This window comes from Aptenodytes patagonicus, unplaced genomic scaffold (genome assembly GCF_965638725.1).
Source record: "Aptenodytes patagonicus unplaced genomic scaffold, bAptPat1.pri.cur scaffold_373, whole genome shotgun sequence".
In the NCBI taxonomy this organism is placed as follows: Eukaryota; Metazoa; Chordata; class Aves; order Sphenisciformes; family Spheniscidae; genus Aptenodytes; species Aptenodytes patagonicus.
The window spans coordinates 23,389-45,409 of record NW_027472282.1 but is presented as its reverse complement, the minus strand read 5'-3'; the positions used below and the strand labels follow the sequence as shown (position 1 = coordinate 45,409).

The following is a 22,021-nucleotide window of genomic DNA, read 5'->3' as shown; positions in this document are numbered from 1 at the left end:
CAGCGTTCCCCCCCCCCCCCCACACCAGCCAGGGCCTAGAGAAATACCAACTTTTAATACCAACCGCCGGTTCCTTTGGTATAGCGGGGCCCGGGGGGGCCCGGGGCTGCGAGGGGCAGGGCTGCGCTTTGGCTTGGGGGGAGTAACACCGTGCATGCAAAAGGGGGGGTGTGGGGGGGTGTGGGGTGCACCCTCCCACCGCCCCCCGGAGCTGCCGGAGCCGGCCGTGCCCCCGGGGGGGGGGGTGGGGTGGGGGGGTGGAGCAGGGAGGGGGTGTGGAGGAGCACGTCCCGGGAAGGGGCACAGCCGGGGCTGGGAGCGCAGGGGGGGACACTGTCCCCAGCCCCCCGCCCGCGGCATTGCATAAGAGTGTGGGACCTGCGGGGTCAAGGCACAGAGTTAACACGTAAAGTGATCGGGTACAGTCGGCGTGGGGCCGGCCGGGCCTTGTGCTTGGGGGAGCAGAGCTCCCCCCTGCAGCCCCCCCCCCCATGGCCCGTGGGGCAGGGGACGAGGCCGGGCTGCCCCCCGGCTTGGGGGGGGGGGGGGGGGGGGGCTCGGGTCCACCAGCCCTGAGCCCATGCCCACGCCGGTGAGCGCGAGAGCAGCCGCAGCAGGGCCAGGTTTTGGTAGGAGCTGAGCTGCTGCGCGAAGGCTGGAGCCGGGAGGAGGCAGGGGCTTCGGCAAGAACAGCCCCTGGCCCCGCAGGCAGCTCACACCACGCTGCCCCTGCACCCCGCGGCCGCCAGCTCCTCGTGGCAGAGGGGAACAGGCCCCATCCCTGGCCAAGTCCATGCTCAGTCCTGGGCAGAGCACCCGACTGAGAGTCCGAGGGCTCCCTGGGGCAGGGAGCAGGGCCGGGGGGCTGCACGCCAGGGCCCCCGGGCGCTCACAATCTCCTCTCCACCGGCTGCTGCAGGCACATCTCGCTGCCGGCCGAGATGATGGGCAGGTGATTGTCCATGTGGTAGCTGATGAGGTGGCTGACGCTCTCGAAGCGGTGGTCTTTTGTCCGAACCTGGGGGGTCGGGGAAGGGGCACTCAGGAGGCTGCTGATGCCTGGGGGAGGCCAAAGCAGCCACCAGCCCCCAGGAGCTGCGCACCGAGCTGGGGGGAGCAGCCCTCACCCCCACACTCCGCCAGGCCCTCTCCAGAGGGATCCCCTGAGGAGCGGCGGGGAAGCCCAGTGCCCTGGTGGCTCTTGTAACCCCCAGGGCCCCCCTGAGCTGTGCCTAGCTCTGTCCCCAGCACATTACATGGACTCACCACTCCCTCAGGATCGACGAGCAGCAGATGCTTGGGCTGCCCGCCCTGCAAGCCAGTCAGCACGTACTGGCCCGGGGTGGTGGTGCTCTCCCGCACCAGGAAGTCTCCGTTCACCTTCAGCAGCTTCTCGGCCTCCTTACGGTTCATCTTCCCGTGGTACCAGGGCTCCCGTCTCAGCTGCTCCTCCATGGAGGCCACCACCTGGGCAGGGGGCAGCCCCACAGGCACGGACGGGGGCACACGCAGGGCATCTTCAAAGGGCTCTGCAGGGAGGGAGGAGCGGGCGGTCCGGGACCGACCTCACAGGCACCCACCCCCAGCCCAGGACAGACCCCCGAGCCCAGGCACGGCTGCGGCTGCCGTCCCACTCACTCATGTCAAAGAGGTCTCTCTGGGCGCTGCCGTTGGCCGTTGCGGGGGTGCCAGCGGCCGACGCTTGGCGTGTCTTGTCCATGTTCTGCACGTTGACGTAAGACGGGTCATCAAACAGGTCCGTGCGGCCGGACGTGCCCCCCGGAGCCGGGTATTTTTCTCTCCCTGCTGCCAAGAGCACTGTGGTCAGCAGAGCTCCAGCCTGCCTCGGCCCCAACACCAGTGCCTGCTCTCGGAGCACTTGGGGTCCAGGAAAGCAGACAGGGACCAGCCAGGTCCATCACGTTACCTTGGGCAGGAGCGTGCTGCTTCCGGGGGTCGTACTCCCCGCCGGATGTCTGGCCGACGGGCTGCAGGGAGAAGCGGGCGGTGAGCCCTGCTGCGCTCCCCATCCCTTCCCGCTCCCCACACCCTGGGCTGCTAGAGGTGCCAGGGAGACAGGTGGCCACGGATCTTGTGGTGGAATAACCCTGAGTGAAGAGCCCACAGCACCGTCGGGGTCCCTGCATCTCCCTTGTAACATGAAGCCTCCCCATGAGGACATGCCCAGAGCCTTACCAGCGTGGCCCCAAGTGATTGGGGTCTGAGCAGCCCCGTCCCGCAGCCGCATGTCCACAACCCCCCCGATGGGAGGCTCCTTGCCGGGGAAGTCATTGTAGTACTGGTGATCGGGGGCCGGTTCCTCCTCTTCCTCATCCCAGGCAGAGCCATCGAACCCCGCCATCCTGAGAGGGCATGGCACAGATGAGCAGCTGACAGCAGCCAGGGCTCCATCCCCTCTCCAAACCCAATCAATCTCGGACACCCTCCCACCTTCTTCCTTCCCACCTAGCCCTGCCCTTACCTGTCGTGAGGTGTCACCAGTTTTGGGGGGTTCTTCAGGTACTGCTTGAACCGCAGCTCGAAGGCCTGCCCAATGGTGCTGATCACATCCTGCGCCAAGCCCTCAGGGCACTCCAAGATATGGCAGGCTGGGGAGGGAATGGTGGGATGGGAGTGTGGAACCCCAACGTTGAGTTCTCCACCCCTCGAGCCTGCCCTATGCACCCCAGAGCTTCCTTACGGGGCACCCACTCCGTTCCCGCCACACTGAGCTGCGCCTAAACATCCACGAAACGGGGCTCCGGCATTTAGGACCCTCGGCAGCAGCCTCACCTCTTTGATTGACAGGGTCTTTGGCAACATAGGCGACGTACTCGGCTGTGTCCTGTGGGCGAGACACCAGCGGTGAGACAGGGCTGCCGGGGAGCGCGGTGCCTGAGACTTCAGGGAGAGGGCAGGAGAGGCACCGATCCCTAGCACGGGGCAGGGCACGCGCGGATGGGGACCCTGTGTACTCACCGGGTCTCCCCCAGAAGCGAAGGAGATGGACTGCATGTGGTGGTTGGCAATGATCTGCAAGGCAGAGAGTTTATTGGACACAGCCAGGAGCTCCTCGGTGCCCAGCCAGAGGTGGCACCTCCTGCCTGCCGCGCTCCTCCCAGGGCTGGCCCGGCACGGGGGCTTACAAGCCTCCGGAGCCCTGGTTATGAGCCACAGGCCACCAGGAAAAGGGCTGGGGCACCAACAGGGCCACCAAGAGCGGGGTCAAAACCAGGAGACCCGGCCCCAGGCCAGGGGACTTGGATCTCTCAGTCTCCAGGACAGATCCTGCAAAGCACGCGGGCTATCGCTCTTCACCCCTGGGGACCAGGGGGAGGTGGGCACTCAGCAGATCACACAGCCCACCCAGACATCCCTTAGGGAGGCTGGGGACATCCCCTGCCCCAGCAGGGCATGGGATGGGGGACACGAGGATTCCTGCTCATCTAAAGCCAGTCGCCCAGCCCCCGGCACCTCCCCGCTCTCACCTGCTTGCAGTCAGAAGCCATGAGGTTGAGGCTGCTGGTGGAGATGGTCAGGGTGATGGGCATGCCGGCAAACTTCAGGTTGCTCTTGCCCAGGATGGAGTTCAGGGAGCGGCCGCAGGGCTGGGGGCAAACGGCAGCATGGGAAAAGGGCTCCCCAGGCCAGACACAGCCTGGCTGTGGGGGGACAGGGCATATCCTACCACCCTCCACGGCAGAGATGGGCGCCTCCTCCTCACCACTGCTCCTGCCAAGCTCCGCTGGCCTGAGCCGCGGTGGGAGATCGGAGCCTCAGGCTGCCCAGCCCAGGCACGGCCAGCCGGGCTGGGATCCGGCCCTCGGCCCTGTGCCCAGACAGCCGAGCATGCTCCCCCCCCCCAGCAGCTCCCCAGCCCAGCCTCACCTTTCTCCTCCGCACGGCTCCCTTGGCACCGGGCACGGCCTCGCACACCAGCCCAATGGCCTCCCTGTGGGGAGCACAGCAGGATGTCAGTCCCCCCTAGTGCCTGCCCTCCCCGTTCCCTTGTGACCCCACAACCACAGGGCCGGGGATGCAGGGACCAGCACGGAAGGGACAGGGTGACGAGCGGAAAGCCCTCGGGGGCAGCACCGGCCAGGGCTCTTCAAGCAGGGGAAGTGCGCTGGCGTTCATATTTGATGGGGCTGCAGGCAGCCCGGCCCCCACCGAAAGCCCCACATGCCACCAGAGGCTTGCACGGGGCTCGTACCCCCGCCTCCCCCAAAAGCAGCAGCCCCTGGGAAGAGGCAGAGCTCACCTGGTGACCTGCGTCCTGGTGTTGAAATCCAAAGCCCTCATGGACTGGAGGACTTCCACGCAGCCCATGTACTGGGGGAGAGAGCAGGGTCAGCCCGGCCAGCCCTGGGGTTTGCTCCCCACGCAGCCGGGGAGGGGGCCGGGGCCCCGAGCCCCCTGGCTCCGCAGCGGTGACCTCCCCAGGAATCCCACTGCCCACCTGCCGCCGCCAAGGAGCACGCCAGGAGGTCCCCAAATCCCCACCATGACCCTTCCCACACCCCCCCAGTCCCGAGCACTCACCCGGACGTGATAGGAGACCCCGGGGCCCATGACCTTGTCATCCGGGTGCAGCCAGCCGCGGGTGGGCTTATTGACGAAGCTGCCGTGGCGGGTCCATTCGTCACCCCCCAGCTGGCCGCCTTCCACCCGCGTCTTCTTCCCGCAGCTCAGCTTGTTCATATCCTGGGAACAGACAGCGACAGGTCCTGCTGAGTCGGGGCCGGTAGCCCCCCCTGGTGCTGGTGCCAGCGTCCCGGCAGGGCCGGGCTCTCCCGGGCTGCCGCCGGTCGAGGAGCCCCGCAGGCTGAGCAGGTTGGCGGGGTTCGAGAGCTTCAGGTTGGCCATTTTGGGGAAGAAGGAGCAGAGGGTGGTGGGGCTGTCCTCCGACTCGGGCGAGAGCTCCCCGAGAGGCGCCGCAGGGCCAAGGGAGGAGGAGGAGAGGGAGCCAGGCAGAGACTGCGTGCCTGCGAGGGACTCCACTGGGGAGGCCGGGACCCCCAGGCCCCCCACCGCCTCCTCCAGAGAGGAGACGGACTCATTCCGCAGGTGGCTGTATTTGCTCTTCTGCAGGAGATCCATGCCGGAGAGAGATGAGAAGGGCCGGGGCCAGCCCGGCTCGCGTGGCAGCAGGGTGGAGGCAGCTGGCCGGGTCTCACGGGGGCCCCATGGAGAGTCCAAGCACCTGCAGCCGCCGGGAAGCCAAGCAGAAGCCTCGGCTGAGCTCCACGCCAGGCTCGCGCCAGCCCGGCATGGCTGGCAGGGAGAGCCGGCCCCAGGACACCAGGCAGCGGGCCCGGGGGCTGCCCGGCTCCGCACCGTCGCAGCCGATCGATTGCGATCGGCGTCAGCAAGGATGCGTGGATCCAGCCAGACGGAGAGCAACCCCCCACTCCCACCGCGGCAGGGAGGAAACGGGGCCGCGGCGACGCCCCGGGGAGCCGCCGGCTCGGGGAGGGGGGCTCAGCACACTCGGCCCCCAGCCTGGAGGTCCTCAAACCCCGTGGCCCCGCGCTGCTCCTGCACCAGACCGGCAACAAATCCCATTGTCTTCAGCCGGGGCCAGATCTGGCCCCCTCTGCCCTGCCACCGGGTCCGGCACGGCTGCCCTCCGCCCCAGCCGGCTCGCTCCAGCCCCTGCGTTGCCCCGCTGCCACCAGCCGCTAAGAGGAAATCAAAAGCATGAATATTTAAAGCCCTGAGACAAGGCAGCCACAGAGCGCATCCAAGCCCAGCCCAGCCCCGTTCCGAGCACCGTCCAGGAGCAAACAAGGTCCTTCTGTGGCAGCCAGTGCTACACAACCCACGTGCTGGTGGCAGGCAGCCGCCGTTGGCTCCCCGGGCTCTGCAGGGGGGAGCGGCGCCCGAAGCCGGGGGGGCCGCGATGCTGAGATGCTGCCGATGTTCGCGGCTGCCTGGGAAGCAGGGACATCCAGTCCTTTGAGAGTGCGGCTCTGGGCACGATCTCGCCCGGAGGGCTGGTGGGAGGAAGAGGAGGATGCCCGGGAGCAGGATACAGGTGGGCTGTCCGCCGGGTGAGGCAGGGCTCAGCGTGGGCCCCCAGCCACGGCAGGGAGCCGGCAGGAGAGGCGGCTGCTGCTAATTGCTGCTGCTTCCCGCATCCCGGCCAGCGCTGAGCAGCGGCTCCTCCCGGGAGAGGAGAAGGGGCTGCCGCTAATCGGAAGGGCCGTGCTGACTCACGGGTGGCAGGGCAGGCTCTGCCCGCGGCGGGGGCTGCGCGCGGGCTGGGGCACAGCGCAGGAGGGGCTCCCGGCGAGGGGTGGGGACCCAGCGCCTATCTGGAGCAGAAAAATCAAGGTCACAGGCGGAGCTAGTGGGAGCGGGCAGTGAGAGCGTGCCAGGGGGCAAACCTCAGCCCCTTCTACCGCGGGGAGCCGGGCAGAGCCCCCACCTGTGGGTGGGGGGCGTCAGGGGCAAGTCTCCCCCGCTCCCCCGTCCTCGATGCACCAGCACACCGGCAGGACCTCGGGCCAGCCTGACCACACTGCCCGCACCTGCGCCACTCTCCACGGCCTCATCCGCGCCAGCCTCCCTGGGGGGCAAGAGCTCTCCCCCCTTCCACCTCCCATGGGCTGAAGCAGGGATTTTGGGCAGCCCCACGGCGCCCAACCCCTCTGACCCGCCATGGGCTGGGGCCTTCCCAGGCACCAGGCGCTCCTCAAAACTGGCCACCGAGCCAAAACTGGGTAAAACCCAGCCCAAGGGAAGGGCTCTCCCTGCTTGGACCCACCGCGGAGCACTGCTCAGCACTGGCGGCTGCCTGCCCCGCTTCCCAAACGCTGGCACGCCGCCACAGGGACAGGGAAATGGGAGCCAGGACAGAGCTGGAAATAGCCTCCTGCATGGCGCAAGGGGCTGCGGCTCACGACGGCGGGTCTGTCACCAGCCTCCTCCCGGCACCGGAGCATCGCCTTGGCCGCACATGCTGCCTCCGCGAGTGCCAGCCCCCACCTCAGCCGCCGGCGGCGGCGGTGGTCCCACGGGCGCAGTGAGCCCACGCCAGCCGTCCCGCGAAGCGCTCGTCCCCGCCAGGGGCCCCCCGGCCGCTCGGCGCTGTGACCTTCCCGTGGCCGGCAGCGCCGCTGCTCTAAAGAAAAGCAGGAAGCTTGGGGCCAGGGAGCCAGGAAGCCGCCAGCCCCACAACGGGCCAGCCGCAGCCCCCGGCTGCCGGGGGGGAGCCGAGCTGGGCGGCGTCGAACGGGCGCAGGGCATTGGGGTTTGCCCATGAGGGCCCGGCTGCTGGCGGACGTGGGGCTGGGGTCCCCTGGCACGGCAGCACAGGCTCTGTGAGCCCCGACGCTTCCCCAGGGCCCTGCCGGGATAAGAGCAGGAGGGAATTGCACAGGGGCAGGGGGGTCTCCTTGGCCCCTTCCCACCACTCCAGGCCCCGGCTGTTGCCCAGACAGGCGACAGGGCTCGGAGCAGCCGTCCCCGACACACACCAAGGGGCTGGCGCACCCCAGGAGCCGCAGCCCCCTGCTCAGACAAGCCTCTGCTTTTACAAAATGGAATAATTTCTGATTTTATCAGAACCTCCTGAGGCTAGCCGGCCCACGTCACCCTGCCAGCCTGCACCATCTGGGGACAAGACGTATTGCTGCTCCCAGCCCTTGGAGACCAGAGGTGCTGGTGCTGCCGCCGCTGCCGCCACAGCCCCAGAGCCCACCCCAGGGCATCAGAGACCCCTTCGCAGCAGGCTCAGAGCGCAGAAGGCAAACCGAGACGCGTGCAGAGCCACAGAAAAACAGTCCTGCCTGAACAGGCAGCCCTTGAGCCCCATCCAGCAGGCAGCAGCCCTTCCCCTTGCCAGACAGGCCGGCAGTGAGCTCCTGCCCCTGCAGCAGAGGATGAGCGGAGCAGCCAGAACAACGTCCTGGCCCAACCGCTCCTTGTGCCCCAGCAGCAAGGAGAGGCACCGGATCGGCCAGATCCTCCCCGCGCATGGGAGAGGCAGAGGGACATGGGCTAATTTCAGGTGCCTGGGGCTGGGACTTCACGCACAGCCCGGGGCGAGGAAGAGGAGCAAGAGAGGGGACGCTTGGGGCCCCGCTACCGGGCCAGCGCCTGACATCCTCCCAGGAAACACAAACTGGGAGCTGAGTCAGAGACCTGGAACACGCCAGTGGTTTGGCAAGAAATCGCAGCGAGGAGCAGGCAGCCGTGTGCTGGCCACTGCCGCATGTACACGCCTCGCCCGGGGCAGGAGACACCCCCCCCCCGCCTCGGTCCGACAGTGGCCACAGTAGAGCCATCCCCAAGCCTCCAGGGCAGGGGGGAAGCAAAGAAAAACACTCAAATCCAGCCAACAGCTGTTTTTTTTCCCCCCCATACATCACGACAGCATCACACAGCATCTATGCGTTCCTGCGCGCAACCGCTCCGCCACTCAGAAGAGGGGTCAGGAGACGCCAGTGGAGACCTGGGGAGGAGGCCAGGGCCCTGCCAGCGGGGAAAGAGGGGAGGCAGGATCCACCACCGAAGCCACCTAGCCCTCCACCGAAGTCCTTACCACGTACTCCATCGCCGGCGGAGGGCAGGGCAGGCCCTGGGCAGGGAACAGAAACACACAGCCCCTCTCGTCTGGCACTCTGACCTGCGGTTCAGGGACAAACAGGGAGTTAGCCAGCCCTGCCCCAGACCGCCGAGGTGGTGGCCCTGGCGCCAAGAGACAGACCCTGCTCCTCCTCGCTGACCGCAGGCGGATGGGGCCGTAGCAGCCATGCAACACACTGCCGACACACGGGGCGAGAGAGCCAGGGAAGCCTCCTGCTTCCCACATGAAGGAGGACGGAGCTGGGATGTGCTGGGGCAAGAGCACGAGGCCGAGCCTGGCTCTGCTCAGACCTTGCCCCCACCGGCAAATGGTGTCAGGGACCAAGAGTCACTCCATGACCCAAGACAGGTCTCAGAACTGATCCCTGCCCAGCCCCAAAACCAGCGCCCAGAGGGCCACACGCAAGGCGGGGAGAACAGAGGCAGCCCAGAGGGCAGAGCTGCTCCCTCCTGCCCACATGCCACCCCACCGCAAAAGGACCCGCAGAGCCCCCGGGGCTGCGGCCCTCTCCTCCCCAGGGGAGCAGTGAAGAAGGGAGTCACGGAAGGAGGCTACGAGAGGGGAGCCAGGAGGGGCAGGAAGTTCTGCAAGGGGAAAACAAGGCAAGCGAAGCAGGAGCAGCTCCAGAGCCACTGCCCTTCCCACTCCCACCCCCAGTGCCCAGCCGATGCGGTCAGGGCCGGGCCAGCCGAGCAGTGCAGGGCAGCAAACATGATTTACTTCCTTGCAGCAATCATGCCCTTATCTGGGGCCTGCGAAGGCAGCGCCGGAGCCCAGGCGGGCGCCAACGCGATTAGCTCGAGAGGCAGCGAGATAAGGAGGGCCCCGCTTGGCAAGTGCAGCAGTGCAGACTGGCCCTGGGCAGGGCCCGGCAGTACCGTGCCAGGTCACTCGCTGCCGAGCAAAGGCAGCGACAAGGTCCTTTGGACGCTGGGGACTGAGGCTGGTGGCAGGGAAGGAGGATCAGGACCGCGACCTGGGGTGTTCAGCCTCACCGAAGCCTCCTCGGGGCCCAGCTGTGTCCCCCGCGAGGAGAAGACGCTGCCCCACGCAGCTCCCGGGGGCACAGGCAGCCCAGCCATGGTGCTCCCTCACCAACAGGCTACGGGTGCATCCTCAGTCCCTGCTTGGCTGGGAAGACACAGCGTCTTGGACCCCTCTGGAACAGGCTGAGGCCAGGGTGTCCCCGGGGAGAGCTGCCGAGAGCCGCCCTTTGCCCACAGGCTTCCACAGCGCCAACCTGGCGGGCAGGGCCCGGGTCACGTTTCCTCGGACCCCACGTCTGGGGCCTCCCCGGGGCCAGCGCAGCGTGCGGGTGACCCCATCGGAGAGATTCAACCAGAGAAGCAGGGACAGCCTTCAACGGACAGACGCACAGACAAAACACTCTGCCGGGGGGAAGGCATAGGCCTGCAATGGGGAATATCTACCCCTGTCCACGATAGCTGGGTCTGCTCCGGATACCCCCTGCCTTCCTCCAAAGCATCAAAGCACAGGCAGGGCTGAAGGCAGGACGGCAGGAGGCTGCACCCAGGCATCGTGGAGGCCGAGGATCCCTCCGAACCCCACCGGTGCCCCGTCCCCGCCGGGGGTCACGCCAGCCTGGGGTCCGGGAGTCTTCCCCAGGCCTTGACAGCGTCCCTCGAGCCGGCCTCGCTCCCCTGCACCACACCGGCACGCGTCCCTCAGCGCCCGGGATGGGGCAACACAAGCCGGAGCCCAGCGAGCGGCCCCGGGCACGCACAGCGACCGCCACGCCGGGGGGGGGGGGGGGTGTCCAGGGCACCGGAGTCACCCCGAGACCCAGAGGCGACCGAGCAGCTGGCACAGCCCGGCACCGCCGCCGCCGGCCCCGGCTGGGCCGCCCAGGGAAGGGGCCGGGCCGGGCCCGCCCCACGGGGCCCCGAGCCCCCCGCTCGGCTCCCCTGCGCCGGGCTCGCAGAGGCAGCGGGGAAGGGCGGCCCGGCCCCCGCAGCGCCGAGGGAGGCAGCGCCGGGCCCCGGGGGCGGCTGCGGCGGGACCCCCCGCTCGCGCCGCGGAAGGTAGCGGCGGCGAGCGGTGCGCGCCGGCGAGCGGGGAGGACTCAGCCCCAGCGGCACCACCGCCGCGGGGATTCCCCGGGGCGCAGCCCGGCACCGCGGGGCGTCGCCCGCCCCGGGAGCCCGGGGCCTGCGCTGCCGCCGGGGGCCCCGCACGGCCCGGCCGCTCCCGCGGGGCTGCGCAGGCCGCGCCGGCCCCGCCGCGGTCCCCGGGCGCGGCCCCCCCGCCCCGGGCCGGCCCGCGCGCTCACCGGGGCACCATGGGTCTCGCGCCGGTCTCCTCCGGTCCCGGCGGCCGCGGCGCCCGCACCGCCCGCCCTCCCCCCGCCGCGCCGCCACTCACTTCCGGCCCACGCCCTCCAGCGCGGCTTCACCGCGCCCCCGTCACGTGACGAGCGGCCAATAGCGGGCGGTGCCCGACCCGCCAGGAAGCGGCGCCGCGGGCCCGCCCCGCCCCACGAGCGCCGACCAATGGAATCCCGCACCGCCCCATGACGCGCGGCCCGCTATGCGGCGCGGACCAATGGGCGCGCGGGGCGGCGGCGTTTGAAAGCGCCGTGGGGGGCGGGGGCGCCAACGGCCCGGCGGGGCGCTGAGGCGAGGGGCGCGGCGGGGGCTGCCGGGAAGGGGGCGGACCGCGGCCCGCCGGCATGGCGCACAAGCAGATCTACTACTCGGACAAGTACGACGACGAGGAGTTCGAGTACCGGTGAGGCGGCGGGGGGGGGGCCGGTAACGGCTCCCGGGCGGGCGGGAAGGGGAGCGTCCCGGTAACGGCTCCCTAGGGGGGGGGCGGGGGGGAAGGGGTGTCCCCGTAACGGTTGCTCGGTAAGAGCGGGGTGTCCCGTTAACGGCTCCCTGGGGGGGGGGGGTCCCGTTAACGTCTGCCTGGTAAGGGGGGGGTAAGGACACCCTCCGTGTGCCCCCGACAGCGATGGTTCCCCGGTGGGGCGGGAGGGAGGCTGTCCGGGTAACGGTTCCCGGGGGGGGGGTCCCACCCATAGTTCTCTGGGGCGGGGGGAGGCCGTGAACGGCTCGCTGGGGGGAGTGGGCCAGGCGAGCGAGTCACGGCTCCCCGGTGGGGCGGGAGGGGAGTTACGTCGGTAACGGTTCCCAGGTGAAGGGGGTGGGGGGCGTCCCGGTAGCAGCTCCGCATCGGGGCCGGGGGTGGTCCCGTTAACGGCTCCCCGGTGGGGAAACTCCAGCCGGGGGGGGGTGGGGGGGGTGTTCCGGGGGGTGCCGCTCCCCGGGCGCCCCGGTGCCGGGCTGAGGGGTGCGGGGGTGCAGGCACGTGATGCTGCCCAAGGACATCGCCAAGCTGGTGCCCAAGACCCACCTGCTGTCGGAGTCGGAGTGGCGGAACCTGGGGGTGCAGCAGAGCCAGGGCTGGGTCCACTACATGGTCCACGAGCCAGGTGAGCCCCGCGGGGGGACGGGCGGCGGCCGGGGGGCCTGGCCTGACACCGCCCTCCCCCCCCCCCCCCAGAGCCCCACATCCTGCTCTTCCGCCGGCCGCTGCCCAAGAAGCCAGAGAAGTGAGCGGCCCCCGGCCTGCCGAAGCCCCCGGCCCGCCTGAGCTGAGACAGCGCCTTCCTCCTCCTCCTCCACCTCCTCCTCCTCTTCTTCCTCCCGGGGGGGCTTCGCCCCGTGCCGTGCCGGCAGGTGCCCGTGACCCTCGGTGCCGCCTGGGCGCCGCAGCGGCAGCACGGCCGCGGTACCGGGGGGCCCTTCCTGCCGCGAGGCCTGAGCGCGCTCCGAAGCTTCAATAAACGGATGTTTGGGAGCTCCTGTCTGCCGTGCCGGTGTGCGGGGGGGGGGGGGGGGCGGCGGCGTTGAGAGGCTCCCGGTTCCTCAGAGCAACCATGCTCCCGGGGGGGGGCGGGCAGCCCCCGCTCCTCCCGGTGGTTGGGGGGGGGGGGGGGGGCTCCGGGGACATCGTGGGGGTGGGAAAAGATCCGGGGGGGGCTTGGGGGCGGTGGGGGGACGGCGGCGGGAGGGCTCCGGTGCCGGGTGGGCGGAGCTCCCGTTGCTCCGAGGAGGCGCACGTGCCACCGCCCTCCGCCTGCCGGGCGGACCCACGGGGGGGGGGGGGGGGGGAAGCGGGCGTCGTCCCCGTCCGTCGCGATGGTTCCGTCCCGCGGGTCCCGCCTCCCGGCCAACCCGTGCCGGCAGCGCCTCGTGACGGGCATGCTGCCCGGCCAATGAGAGCGCGGGCCGGTATCGCGGCCTGTCCGGGCGGGGGCGGGCGGCCGGTCGGGCCCATGTGGGGGGCGCTGCGGGGGGCGGGCCGGGCCCTGCGCGCCGCCGCCTCCCGCCCTATGGCGGCCTCCCGCCCTATGGCGGCCCGGGGCTCCGCCGCCACCGCCGGCATCATCGTCATCGGCGACGAGATCCTCAAGGTGCGGCCGGGGGCGAGCCGGGCCCGCTGGGGGGGGCGGGCGGGCCCGAGGCGCCCCGCCGTCACGGGTGTCTCCGTCCCCCCAGGGCCACACGCAGGACACGAACTCCTTCTTCATGTGCCGGCGGCTGCGCGCCCTGGGCGTGAGGGTGGCCCGGATCTCGGTGGTGCCCGACGAGGTGGACGCCATCGCCAGCGAGGTGGCCGCCTTCGCCGCCCGCTTCACCTACGTGCTGACCTCGGGGGGCATCGGCCCCACGCACGACGACGTGACCTTCGAGGCAGTGGCCAGGGCCTTCGGGGAGAAGGTCGCCCCCCACCCCGAGCTGGTGGCCCTGGTGCACGAGTTCTTCGGCAAGACGGACGCGCAGTGCCCCGAGATGAAGCTGGCTCGCGTCCCCGAGTCCTCCTGCCTCAACTACGGCGCGGGTGGCACCTTCAAGTACCCGCTGGTCAGCGTGCGCAACGTCTACGTCTTCCCCGGCATCCCGGCGCTGATGGAGCGCGCCCTGGATGGCCTTGCCCACCTCTTCCGCAGCGAGCAGACCCGCTTCCACTCCCGTGCCATCTATGTGGCGGCTGATGAGATCCTCATCACGCCTGTGCTGGATCAGGCCAACGCCACCTTCCAGGGCCGCGTCAGCTTGGGCTCCTACCCAGACTGGGCCAACAACTACTACCGCGTGAAGCTGACGTTGGACTCGGAGTCGGAGCAGGACCTGGAGGAAGCGTATCACTTCTTGATGGAGAAGCTGCCGCCGCACGTTGTCGTGCCGTTGGTGATGGACTGCATCTCGCCAGCAGCCGCGGAGGTTTATGGTCTGGCTGAGTCAGGTACAGGGAAGCGGTGCTGCAGCACAGCTTGGTGCCTCCATGCTGCTCCTGTGCAGACCCTGCAGCCCAGCAGGGCCGGGGCAGTGGGAAGACCGGCCTGGGAGCAGAGCTTGCCTGTTCTGGTGTGCTGGGGGGCTTGAGGGGTGCTGAGGCTTCGCTGGTGCCACAGCTGCAATGGGCCTCGTCCCACATAGGTGGGAGTGGGACCCATAATCCCAGTTAGGGCTGGCCGGTGCCGGTCTCTGAAAGCGCAGTGTGCGTTAGGGGGAGCGCTGCCGCAGTTCTCCCGTGCAGGCAGGATCCCTGTGTCCCATCCGTGGCACAGACCTGCAGGTTGCACAAGCTCTTGGCTCCAGGCTACGGTACCAGCAGTGGCTTCGCCGTGTGTCTGGAGACAAGAGGTGCCCGGAGGGTGAGGTGCCGCAGGTCCTGGGGCAGCACCGAGGCAACGTGGCCCCGGATGGGCACCGACCATCCCCTCCCAGCAGGCTCGGCCCTGGGGCAGAAGGTGGCAGCAGCACTGCGGACCATCGAGGAGGCTTTGGACCGGTACAGCCTGGCCCAACTCTGCGTGGGCTTCAACGGGGGCAAGGACTGCACAGCCCTGCTGCACCTCGTCCACGCCGCTGTGGAGAGGTACCCGGCTGCGGGGCTTCACCGGCCCAGCCTGGGGCAGGGCTGAGGGGGTCCCGCAGGCCCCGGCTGGGGCTCCAGGGCTCTCCCCTGCCCTGCTCCAGGGGAGCAAGCAGATTCCTGGGGCCCAGCTCATGGGGACTGGGCGGCTGCCCTGCCTCCGGCTGCCAGAGCCCAGCTGCGACGGGTCTCTCCCCAGGCGGTACCCGGCGAGGCAGGAGAAGCTGCAGGTGCTCTACATCCGCATCGTGTCCCCCTTCCCCGAAATGGAGCAGTTCATCCAGGCGACTGTCCAGAGGTACGGGGCAGAGAGGGGTGGGCCGCCAGGCAGGGGGACAAGCAGTGTCTCCTGCAGCCCGGCAGGCAGCTGCCTGTCCTGTCTGCACAGGTACAAGATCCAGCTCTGCACGGTGGAGGGCTCCATCCGGGAGGCCCTGGCCCGCCTGAAGGAGCAGCAGCCGCAGCTGGAGGCCGTCCTGATGGGGACGCGGCGGACGGACCCCTACTCGCGCACCCTGATGCCCATGTGCGTGACGGACCCTGACTGGCCTCAGTACATGCGGGTGAACCCTTTGCTGGTACGTGGCGTCCGCCTGCTCTGGGGATGGGGCTGGCCCCGCTCGGCAGGGGAGCAAGCCTGGCAGGTTAAAGTGACGGGGCTGGAAGCCGGCACTAATCCACCGCCACCCCGGAGAGCTTCCCTCCCAATTCCCCCTCTCCTCAGAGCATCTCCTGCCCCGTTGCGCGGCTGTGGGTGCCCCTCGCTGCAGCCAGGCTGCCTGATGCTGTCAGGCAGGGCTCGTCCTGTCCGCTGGGGGCTTTTCCTGTGTTTGGGGAGGCACTGGGAGGGACGGGGGTGCTCTGGGGCGCCGGGGACCAGCTGGCTTTCCTGTGTGCTCTTGGAGGGGGCCAGCTGGCTTCCCTGGGGGTGAGGGGGCAGCCCGCCTGCCTCTGCAGCAATCTCTGCCCAATTCCACTTGCAGGACTGGTCCTACCGGGACATCTGGGAGTTTCTACGCAAGCTCTTTGTCCCCTACTGTGTCCTCTATGACAAGGGGTGAGTGTCTGGTGCTGCCCTCCCTGCTCAGCACGGCTGATGCCCCTGGGTGCAGCCTTGCAGCCGTCTTCTCCCTCTGCAGCTACACCTCCCTGGGGAGCATGGCGAACACGCTGAAGAACCCGGCGCTGCGCTACACCGACGCCCGGGGCCGGGAGAGCTACCGGCCCGCCTACCAGCTGGAAAACGAGGAAGACGAGCGCACCTCCCGCCACTGAAGGTCCACGGGCTGTGTTCGGGGAGGCTCTGCTGGGACGCTGCTGGCGGCCGGCTCCCCTGCAGACGTCCCTGGCGCTGCTGGGGATGACACTGAATAAACCTGCTGCCTGCCAGCACTGAATAAACTTGCTGCGCTCAGCCTGCAGTCTGCATTGCGCTCGCGCTTGGCCATGCCAGTCTCTTCGGGCCCCATGGGGCTCTGGCAGGAGCGGGACGGGGGGGTGAGGCCAGCTCTGCCTGAACAAAAGGGTCCCCGGGCAGTGCCCCCTCCCCGCGCCCACTATTGTGGAGGCTTTTGAAGCACAGAGAATGGGGCAGGTTCCAGCGCTTGCCAGGGGCCCATGTGTCGGCGCGGCTGCCGCCCTGCGTCAGACCCCGCTGATCCCTCGTCAGCCATGCGCTTCCTCCGGACCGTGGCGGCCCGTCCGCCGGGCGCTGCGAGGCGAGCAGCACGGGCAGTGGCACTGCCGGCACCCGCCGAGACCTCCCTGGGGCTGCGCCTGGGCTCCTGGCTGCTGCGGCTGCTGCGGGAGTGCGTCTACCTCCTGCTCTGCAGCTGGTGCATCCACGAGCTGCTGGACTAGGGAACGGCTCCCCTGCCCCGACGCCACGGGACGCCCGGCACCCCCTGCCTGCCCCGGCGTGATGGGTGAGTGCCCTGCCCTTGGCTGCCTGCTCGGCACGGTGCTTGGGGGGTGACGGGGTCCCAACCGTGGTGCTCCTGGGGGTGACGGGCCTGGCTGTGGTGCCTGGGGGGTCACAAGGGCCCGGCCGTGGTGCTTGGGGGGTGATGGGCGCCTGGCCATGGTGCTCCTGGGGGGTGACAGGGGCCTGGCCGTGGTGCTTGGGAGGTGACAGGGTGACGGGGGCCCAGCCATGGTGCTCCTGGGGGGTGATGGGGTGCAGTCTTGGTGCTGGTAAGGGTGTCCTCACCCCCTGTGCCTCTCTCCCTTCCCCAGGACTGCTTGTCGCCCCGTGCTGATGGAGCTGACGGACCCCCAGGGCTGGGACCCCACTCCAGCCTGCACCCCTCCGCCGCGATCGCAAAGACCCCAATAAACCTGCGCGGCGCCTGACCAGCTGGGTGTGTTTGGGGAGGGCTCTGGGAATGCATCTCCCCCCCAAACCTTCCAACCCTCACCCTGGGTAGGACCCAGTCACCGCAGCCCGCACGTCACCTCTGCCTGGGTCCGAGGGTCCCCAGGCCCCTTGGGGCCAAGGCGCAGGAGCAGGGGGCCGTGGCTCTGCCTGCCCCTCCGCCAGGTTTATCCCTGCACGTGACTCAGCCCCTTGTTTAAAGAGCGTCTCCGCTTGTCCCCGCTCCAGGCGGTTTCCTGCCCCGGCCCTGCGCACCCAGCCGGCACCGGTGCTGCCAAGAGCCAGCGGGAAGCGGCTGGAGCAAAATGTCCCCGAAGGGCCCAGCCTGGCTGGAGCTGCGGCAAAGGTCACGGCCGGCAGGACGCATGGGGCACTGGGGCCCTGCCGTGGGGATGGCTGTGGGTCTCTGAGCAGGCTGAGCCCACCGTGCCCTGGTGCTGCCTGCGCCGGCTCGGTGCCGGTGCCTGGCCCCGGTGCAGGGGCTGCCTGCAGCCCCTGGCCCTGGTGCAGGGGAAGCTCCACGCGCCCCGGCCTCGGCGGCAGCGCCTGGCGCCAGCGCAGCCTCCCTTATCTCAGCGGGAAGTCAGGAGCAGGAAGCGCGGCCCGGCGCGGGATAAGGGTCCCGTTTACATTAGCCACTTTGTTGTGGAGCGGGCTCCCACCCTCGCCCAGTGCCTGCGGGGGGGCCCTGGCCGCAGGGAGGGCTGGGGGGCGGCAGGGACCCCTGCCTAGGGTGCCATCAGGGACTCAGGTAGTCCTTGCACCCCCTGCATGGTCACAGGCAGGGATGGGGGCTGCCAGGACGGTGCCCTGCTGCTGCACCCCATGGCCCCCCCTTGCCCAGGTCGGCTCCTCCAGCCTGGACCCTGCCCTGTGGCCATGCACCAGTGCGGTTTGCGGTGCTGCCCGGGCTCCTGGCTGTGCCCGGCTGCCCTTGGAGCCGGGCCAGTTCTGGTAGCCCCAGGAACGTGGTGCTGGGCATCGCTGCCCACCGGAGCCCACGCGTCTGGTGCCTGCCGTGCTGCTGCCGCATCCTGGCCCTGGCGGCAGCTCGGCCCCAGGGCTGGCCAGGACGGGGCGAATCAATGAATTCCCCAAACGGGGAGGTCCGGGGGAGGGGAGAGTCTGTCCCGGCACAGGAAAAAGTCCTGGCGGCAGTGCGCCGCGGGCAGAGCCGTGCCGGCCGCCCTGAGAGTGCGGCCCCATGCGCAGCCCTGGCTCCTCGCACCCAGCTCCGCTACCCGCCGTGAGTGAGACCCCCTTCCCCGGGGACCCCTCACCCAGCCCTGCATCGGGGGGGTGGCAGGGGGGTGGGGGGGTGCTGCAGGCAGGGGCGTGCAGACCCCTACCCTCACCGTCTCAGCACGGGCAGGTTCCCCTGCACAGGGGGTTGGTTTTGGGGCCACGTCCCCACGTGACCTTGGGGACACCTGTCCCCCTGGGGAGCAGCGCTGTGTCCTCATGTGTCTGTGGGGACAGGCACCGACACGGGGGACTGGCAGCCGCTGGCAGTGGCAAACCCGGGCAGGGCGGCCTTGCCAAGGCCCCGGCGGGGAAGGGGAGCACGACTCTGCTAGCGCGGGAGGATGGGCCAGGGCCCCGGCGGGGAAGGGGAGCACGACTCTGCTAGCGCGGGAGGATGCGCCAGGTCCCCGCCAAGGACCCCCGCAGCCCCAGCACACTCCCAGCACGGGGGGGGGTGACGCCTGTCCCCGTCCCGCAGGTTGTCCCTGCCGCCGCCCCATGTTCCGCTCACGCCGTGCCGGGCTGGTGAGGCGGCTGTGGCGGCAGCGCTGCGCAGCAGCTGGCCCCGAGGACGGCCCTGGCGCCCTCAAACCGGCAGCGCACGCCCTCTTCAAGAAGCTGAAGGACGAGGAGCTGGAGCTGCTGGTGCAGGCGGTGGAGAGCCGGGGTGCCTGGGAGTCCGGCTGTGTCTGGGCACCGCGGGGGGCCAAGCAGGTGCTGCCCCCCCAGGTCCTGCTCTGCCGCCTCTACCGCTGGCCCGACCTCCGCCAGCCCCACGAGCTCAAGCACCTCTGCTACTGTGCCGGGGGCCGGGGGGGCTGCGGGGACACAGCCGTGCTCTGCTGCAACCCCCACCACTTCAGCCGCCTGGCTGCGCCCGGTGAGTGCCAGCAGCTCCACCGGAGCCCCTCCTTGTCCGCCCACCCTCCGACCTCTGGTCCCTGGGGCCGGCTCAGGACTCCGAAGGGCTCTGGGGGGCTCCAGGGGGCGGGACATGCATCCCAGCCCCTCACCCCCTTCTCTCCCCCCCCAGAGACCCCGCCACCCCCCTACTCGAAGGCATCCTGTGGTCCCTCCTGGCCAGACGAGCCCCAGCACCCCGGCACCCAGCTCCTGGAGTTCAGCTACAATGGTGGGGACTGGCGTGGTAAGAGGGTCCCACCGTGCAGGGGGGTGTCAGGCAGTGTCAGCCCCGCTCCCCCAGGCAGCTCTGCCTCCACCCCAGTGCTGGTCGGGGTACAGCAGAAGCCCAGAAATTGGGGAGCAGAGCTGGCAGCCACCCCCACGGGAGGAAAGGCTCCGGCGCGGGGTGAGGGGTTCCTGCCAGGGGACCAGCCTGGGCCCAGCCCCCCCACCGCGGCTCCTGTTATTTTTGGCGGCGCCGGGCTCCCCGCCGGAGGAAGCGCTGCCCACGGGGACACACAATGTGCCTTGACGCACACAGCCGTGGCTCCAGCCTGGCTGCTGGCCACCAGGCTGCTGGCTGCCAGGGCTCCACCTTCCCCTCGCCCAGGGACCCCACTCACCACAGTCCCCAGGGACGGTGGCCGGGGATGGCCCAGCCCTACGTGCCGGTGTGCAGTGGCTCCAGTGACTCACACCCCGTGCCAGAGCCTGTGCTGGGACATCTGCGGGGCGCCGCGTCCATCCGTCTGTCTGCTCTGCCAGCCCCTGCATGAACCAGAGGGCACAGACCCCCCTGTGCCCACCCCTTCCGCCATCACCTCTCCCCTTGGCCCCTCCGGCTGCGTGGCTTGGCCGTGCCTGCGCAGCAGCGGGTGGCTCTGCCCAGCAGTGACAGCTCTGCTCTCCCCCACCAGACACCAGCCTCTCGCGGAGCACCATTAAGGATGGCTACTGGTGCAAACTGGCTTACTGGGAGCACCGGACGCGCGTGGGCCGCCTCTACGCTGTGCACGAGGCCTCGGTGAACGTCTTCTGCGAGCTGCCACGGGGCAGCGGGTTCTGCCTGGGCCAGCTGCCAGCCGCCCACCGCAGCCGTGCTGTCCGGCGGGCGCGTGGCAAAATCGGCCGGGGGTTGCTGCTGAGCCGGGAGCCAGGCGGCGTGTGGGCTTACAATCGCAGCGAGCACCCCATCTTCGTCAGCTCGCCCACCCTGGGGCCCCCCGGCACCCGCGGGCTCACTGTCCTCAAGGTGCTGCCCGGCTACTCGGCAAAGGTGTTCGACTACGAGCGGGCAGGGGGCACAGGGGGCCAGTGGCTCCCTGGGGAGGGCCCCTGTGACCCCCACAGCATCCGCATCAGCTTTGCCAAGGGCTGGGGGCCCTGCTACTCCCGGCAGTTCATCACCTCCTGCCCATGCTGGCTGGAGGTCCTGCTGAACCAGCCGCGCTGAGGGGCTAGGGCTGGCGGAGGGGGTGCCAGGGACCCCCCTGAGGTGGGTGCAAGGGGGGCATGAGCTGGGGGGCAGCCCTTACACTGCCCCCAGCCTTCCAGGGCTGTGCTGCAGTGGGGCCGTCCTGGCCCAGGGGACCCTCGCTGGGACCCTCTGCCCCAGCCCCATGGGGGTCCAGTGCCCCCCGCGCCTGGCTCACTGCCCTGCCAGCACCCGCCAATCCCAGCCACGGGTCTCTCGCTGACGCAGGGCATTATTTAATCTCTTTCTCTCTTTTTTTTTATTTTTACGGTTAAATTTATTTTAATTTATCTTATTTTTGTAAAAAAAGACAAGCACGATGCAGGAGACCCCCGCACTGCAGGCAGCCAGGCCCAGGCCCGGGGAGGGTGGCCAGGGCAGGGTGTGCAGGGGCGGGGCAGGTCTGGGGGAGGCCAGGGGCCGCAGGAGGGGAGGGAGGTGGGGCAGAGCCCCAGAGCGGTGGAGGGGGCTGTGGGCCAGGGGGTCACGGCAGGCATGAGGGGAACTGGAGTGAGCTGGCATAGTGGGGATGTGGGGCTGGTGAGCACAGCTGGAGTGTGGGGCTGGTGAGCACAGCTGGATGGGTGTAGGGCAGGTTAGAACAGCTGGACAAGTGTGTAGCAGGTTCTGGGGCAGGTGAGCACAGCTGGAGCGAGTGTGAGGCAGGCGAACACCCCTGGGGCGGGTGCAGGGGCAGGCGAACACCCCTGGGGCGGGTGCAGGGGCAGGCGAGCACCCCTGGGGCGGGTGCAGGGGCAGGTGAGCACCCCTGGGGTGGGTGCTGGCCTGGGCCAGCACAGCTGGGACAGAGGTGCTGAGCGGGAGCTGAGCTTGGGGCCGGCCCGGGACAGGCGCTGGGGCCGGTGCAGGGTCTCCCGCGGCATGTCCCCGGCTTGGGGGACCCCCGAGCCCCTCCAACCGCCAGAACAGCGCGGGGCCCCCCCCCGGGCGAGCGCAGCCTTGGAGGTCCCGGGGTACCCGGGCTGCGTCTGGTATTTGTAACCCCAATAAACGGTGCCACCGGCACCAAAGACACCCCCCCCCCCTCCCCGTGTCCCCACGCGTGTCGGTACCGCGCGGGGACGGCGCGCTCGTCGTCCGCGGGGCTCGGCTCCGGGGACCGGCAGTGCCCTCTGCAGGCGGCCGCGGCCGGGCCGCGATGACCGCCCGGTCCTTCCTGCCACGCCGCCGGCCCGGCTGAGACGGGCCTGGCGGCTCCGCGGCCCCCGCCCGGCCCCGGCCCCGCCGCGTCCTCGCGGGCAAGAGGTGAGTGCGGGCCGCGCCGTCGGGACCGCCCCCGGGGGAGCGGGCGGCACCGGGAGCGCAGCCGCGGGCACTGAGGGCTCCGGCACCGGCACCGACATAGCGCGGCGGCTACGGATAGCGGCGGCCCGTGGGGGCGGGCGGGGGCTCCGCGGGGAGCGGCGGGGCCGTGGGAGGCCGGTTTCGGGCCGGTGGGCGCGGGGCCGGGAGCGGGTGTCGCCGGCAGCGGCGCGGAGGGGATTTTCTGCGGATTTCCCCCCCCTTC

General features: G+C 70.0%; 4 protein-coding genes across 4 annotated transcripts; 3 read left to right on the top strand and 1 right to left on the bottom strand.

Moving 5' to 3' along the window:
- Positions 1-581: 581 nt before the first annotated feature.
- LOC143173870 (SHC-transforming protein 1-like) lies at positions 582-5,132 on the bottom strand. Its single transcript, XM_076363993.1, is given in 13 exon segments — positions 582-1,018; positions 1,267-1,529; positions 1,639-1,806; positions 1,928-1,988; positions 2,197-2,215; positions 2,217-2,363; positions 2,483-2,609; positions 2,794-2,845; positions 2,980-3,033; positions 3,489-3,608; positions 3,889-3,952; positions 4,262-4,332; positions 4,543-5,132. Coding segments are annotated over 13 exon segments (1,833 nt in total). The 5' UTR covers positions 5,101-5,132; the 3' UTR covers positions 582-889.
- A 6,110-nt stretch (positions 5,133-11,242) lies between these two features.
- LOC143173869 (cyclin-dependent kinases regulatory subunit 1) lies at positions 11,243-12,334 on the top strand. Its single transcript, XM_076363992.1, has 3 exons — positions 11,243-11,341; positions 11,920-12,047; positions 12,119-12,334. The coding sequence occupies exons 1-3, from the start codon at positions 11,283-11,285 to the stop codon at positions 12,169-12,171; spliced, it is 240 nt and encodes a 79-aa protein (XP_076220107.1). The 5' UTR covers positions 11,243-11,282; the 3' UTR covers positions 12,172-12,334.
- Positions 12,335-12,833: 499 nt separating this feature from the next.
- Positions 12,834-15,911, top strand: LOC143173872 (FAD synthase-like). Its single transcript, XM_076363995.1, has 7 exons — positions 12,834-13,031; positions 13,117-13,864; positions 14,353-14,500; positions 14,697-14,795; positions 14,886-15,075; positions 15,481-15,554; positions 15,637-15,911. Exons 1-7 carry the CDS (start codon positions 12,834-12,836, stop codon positions 15,770-15,772), a joined length of 1,593 nt encoding a protein of 530 aa, XP_076220110.1. The 3' UTR covers positions 15,773-15,911.
- A 2,164-nt stretch (positions 15,912-18,075) lies between these two features.
- Positions 18,076-20,828, top strand: LOC143173867 (mothers against decapentaplegic homolog 6-like). The gene is made up of 4 exons (XM_076363990.1): positions 18,076-18,117; positions 18,595-18,996; positions 19,150-19,263; positions 19,937-20,828. The coding sequence occupies exons 2-4, from the start codon at positions 18,615-18,617 to the stop codon at positions 20,470-20,472; spliced, it is 1,032 nt and encodes a 343-aa protein (XP_076220105.1). The 5' UTR covers positions 18,076-18,117; positions 18,595-18,614; the 3' UTR covers positions 20,473-20,828.
- The last annotated feature ends 1,193 nt before the right edge of the window (positions 20,829-22,021 follow it).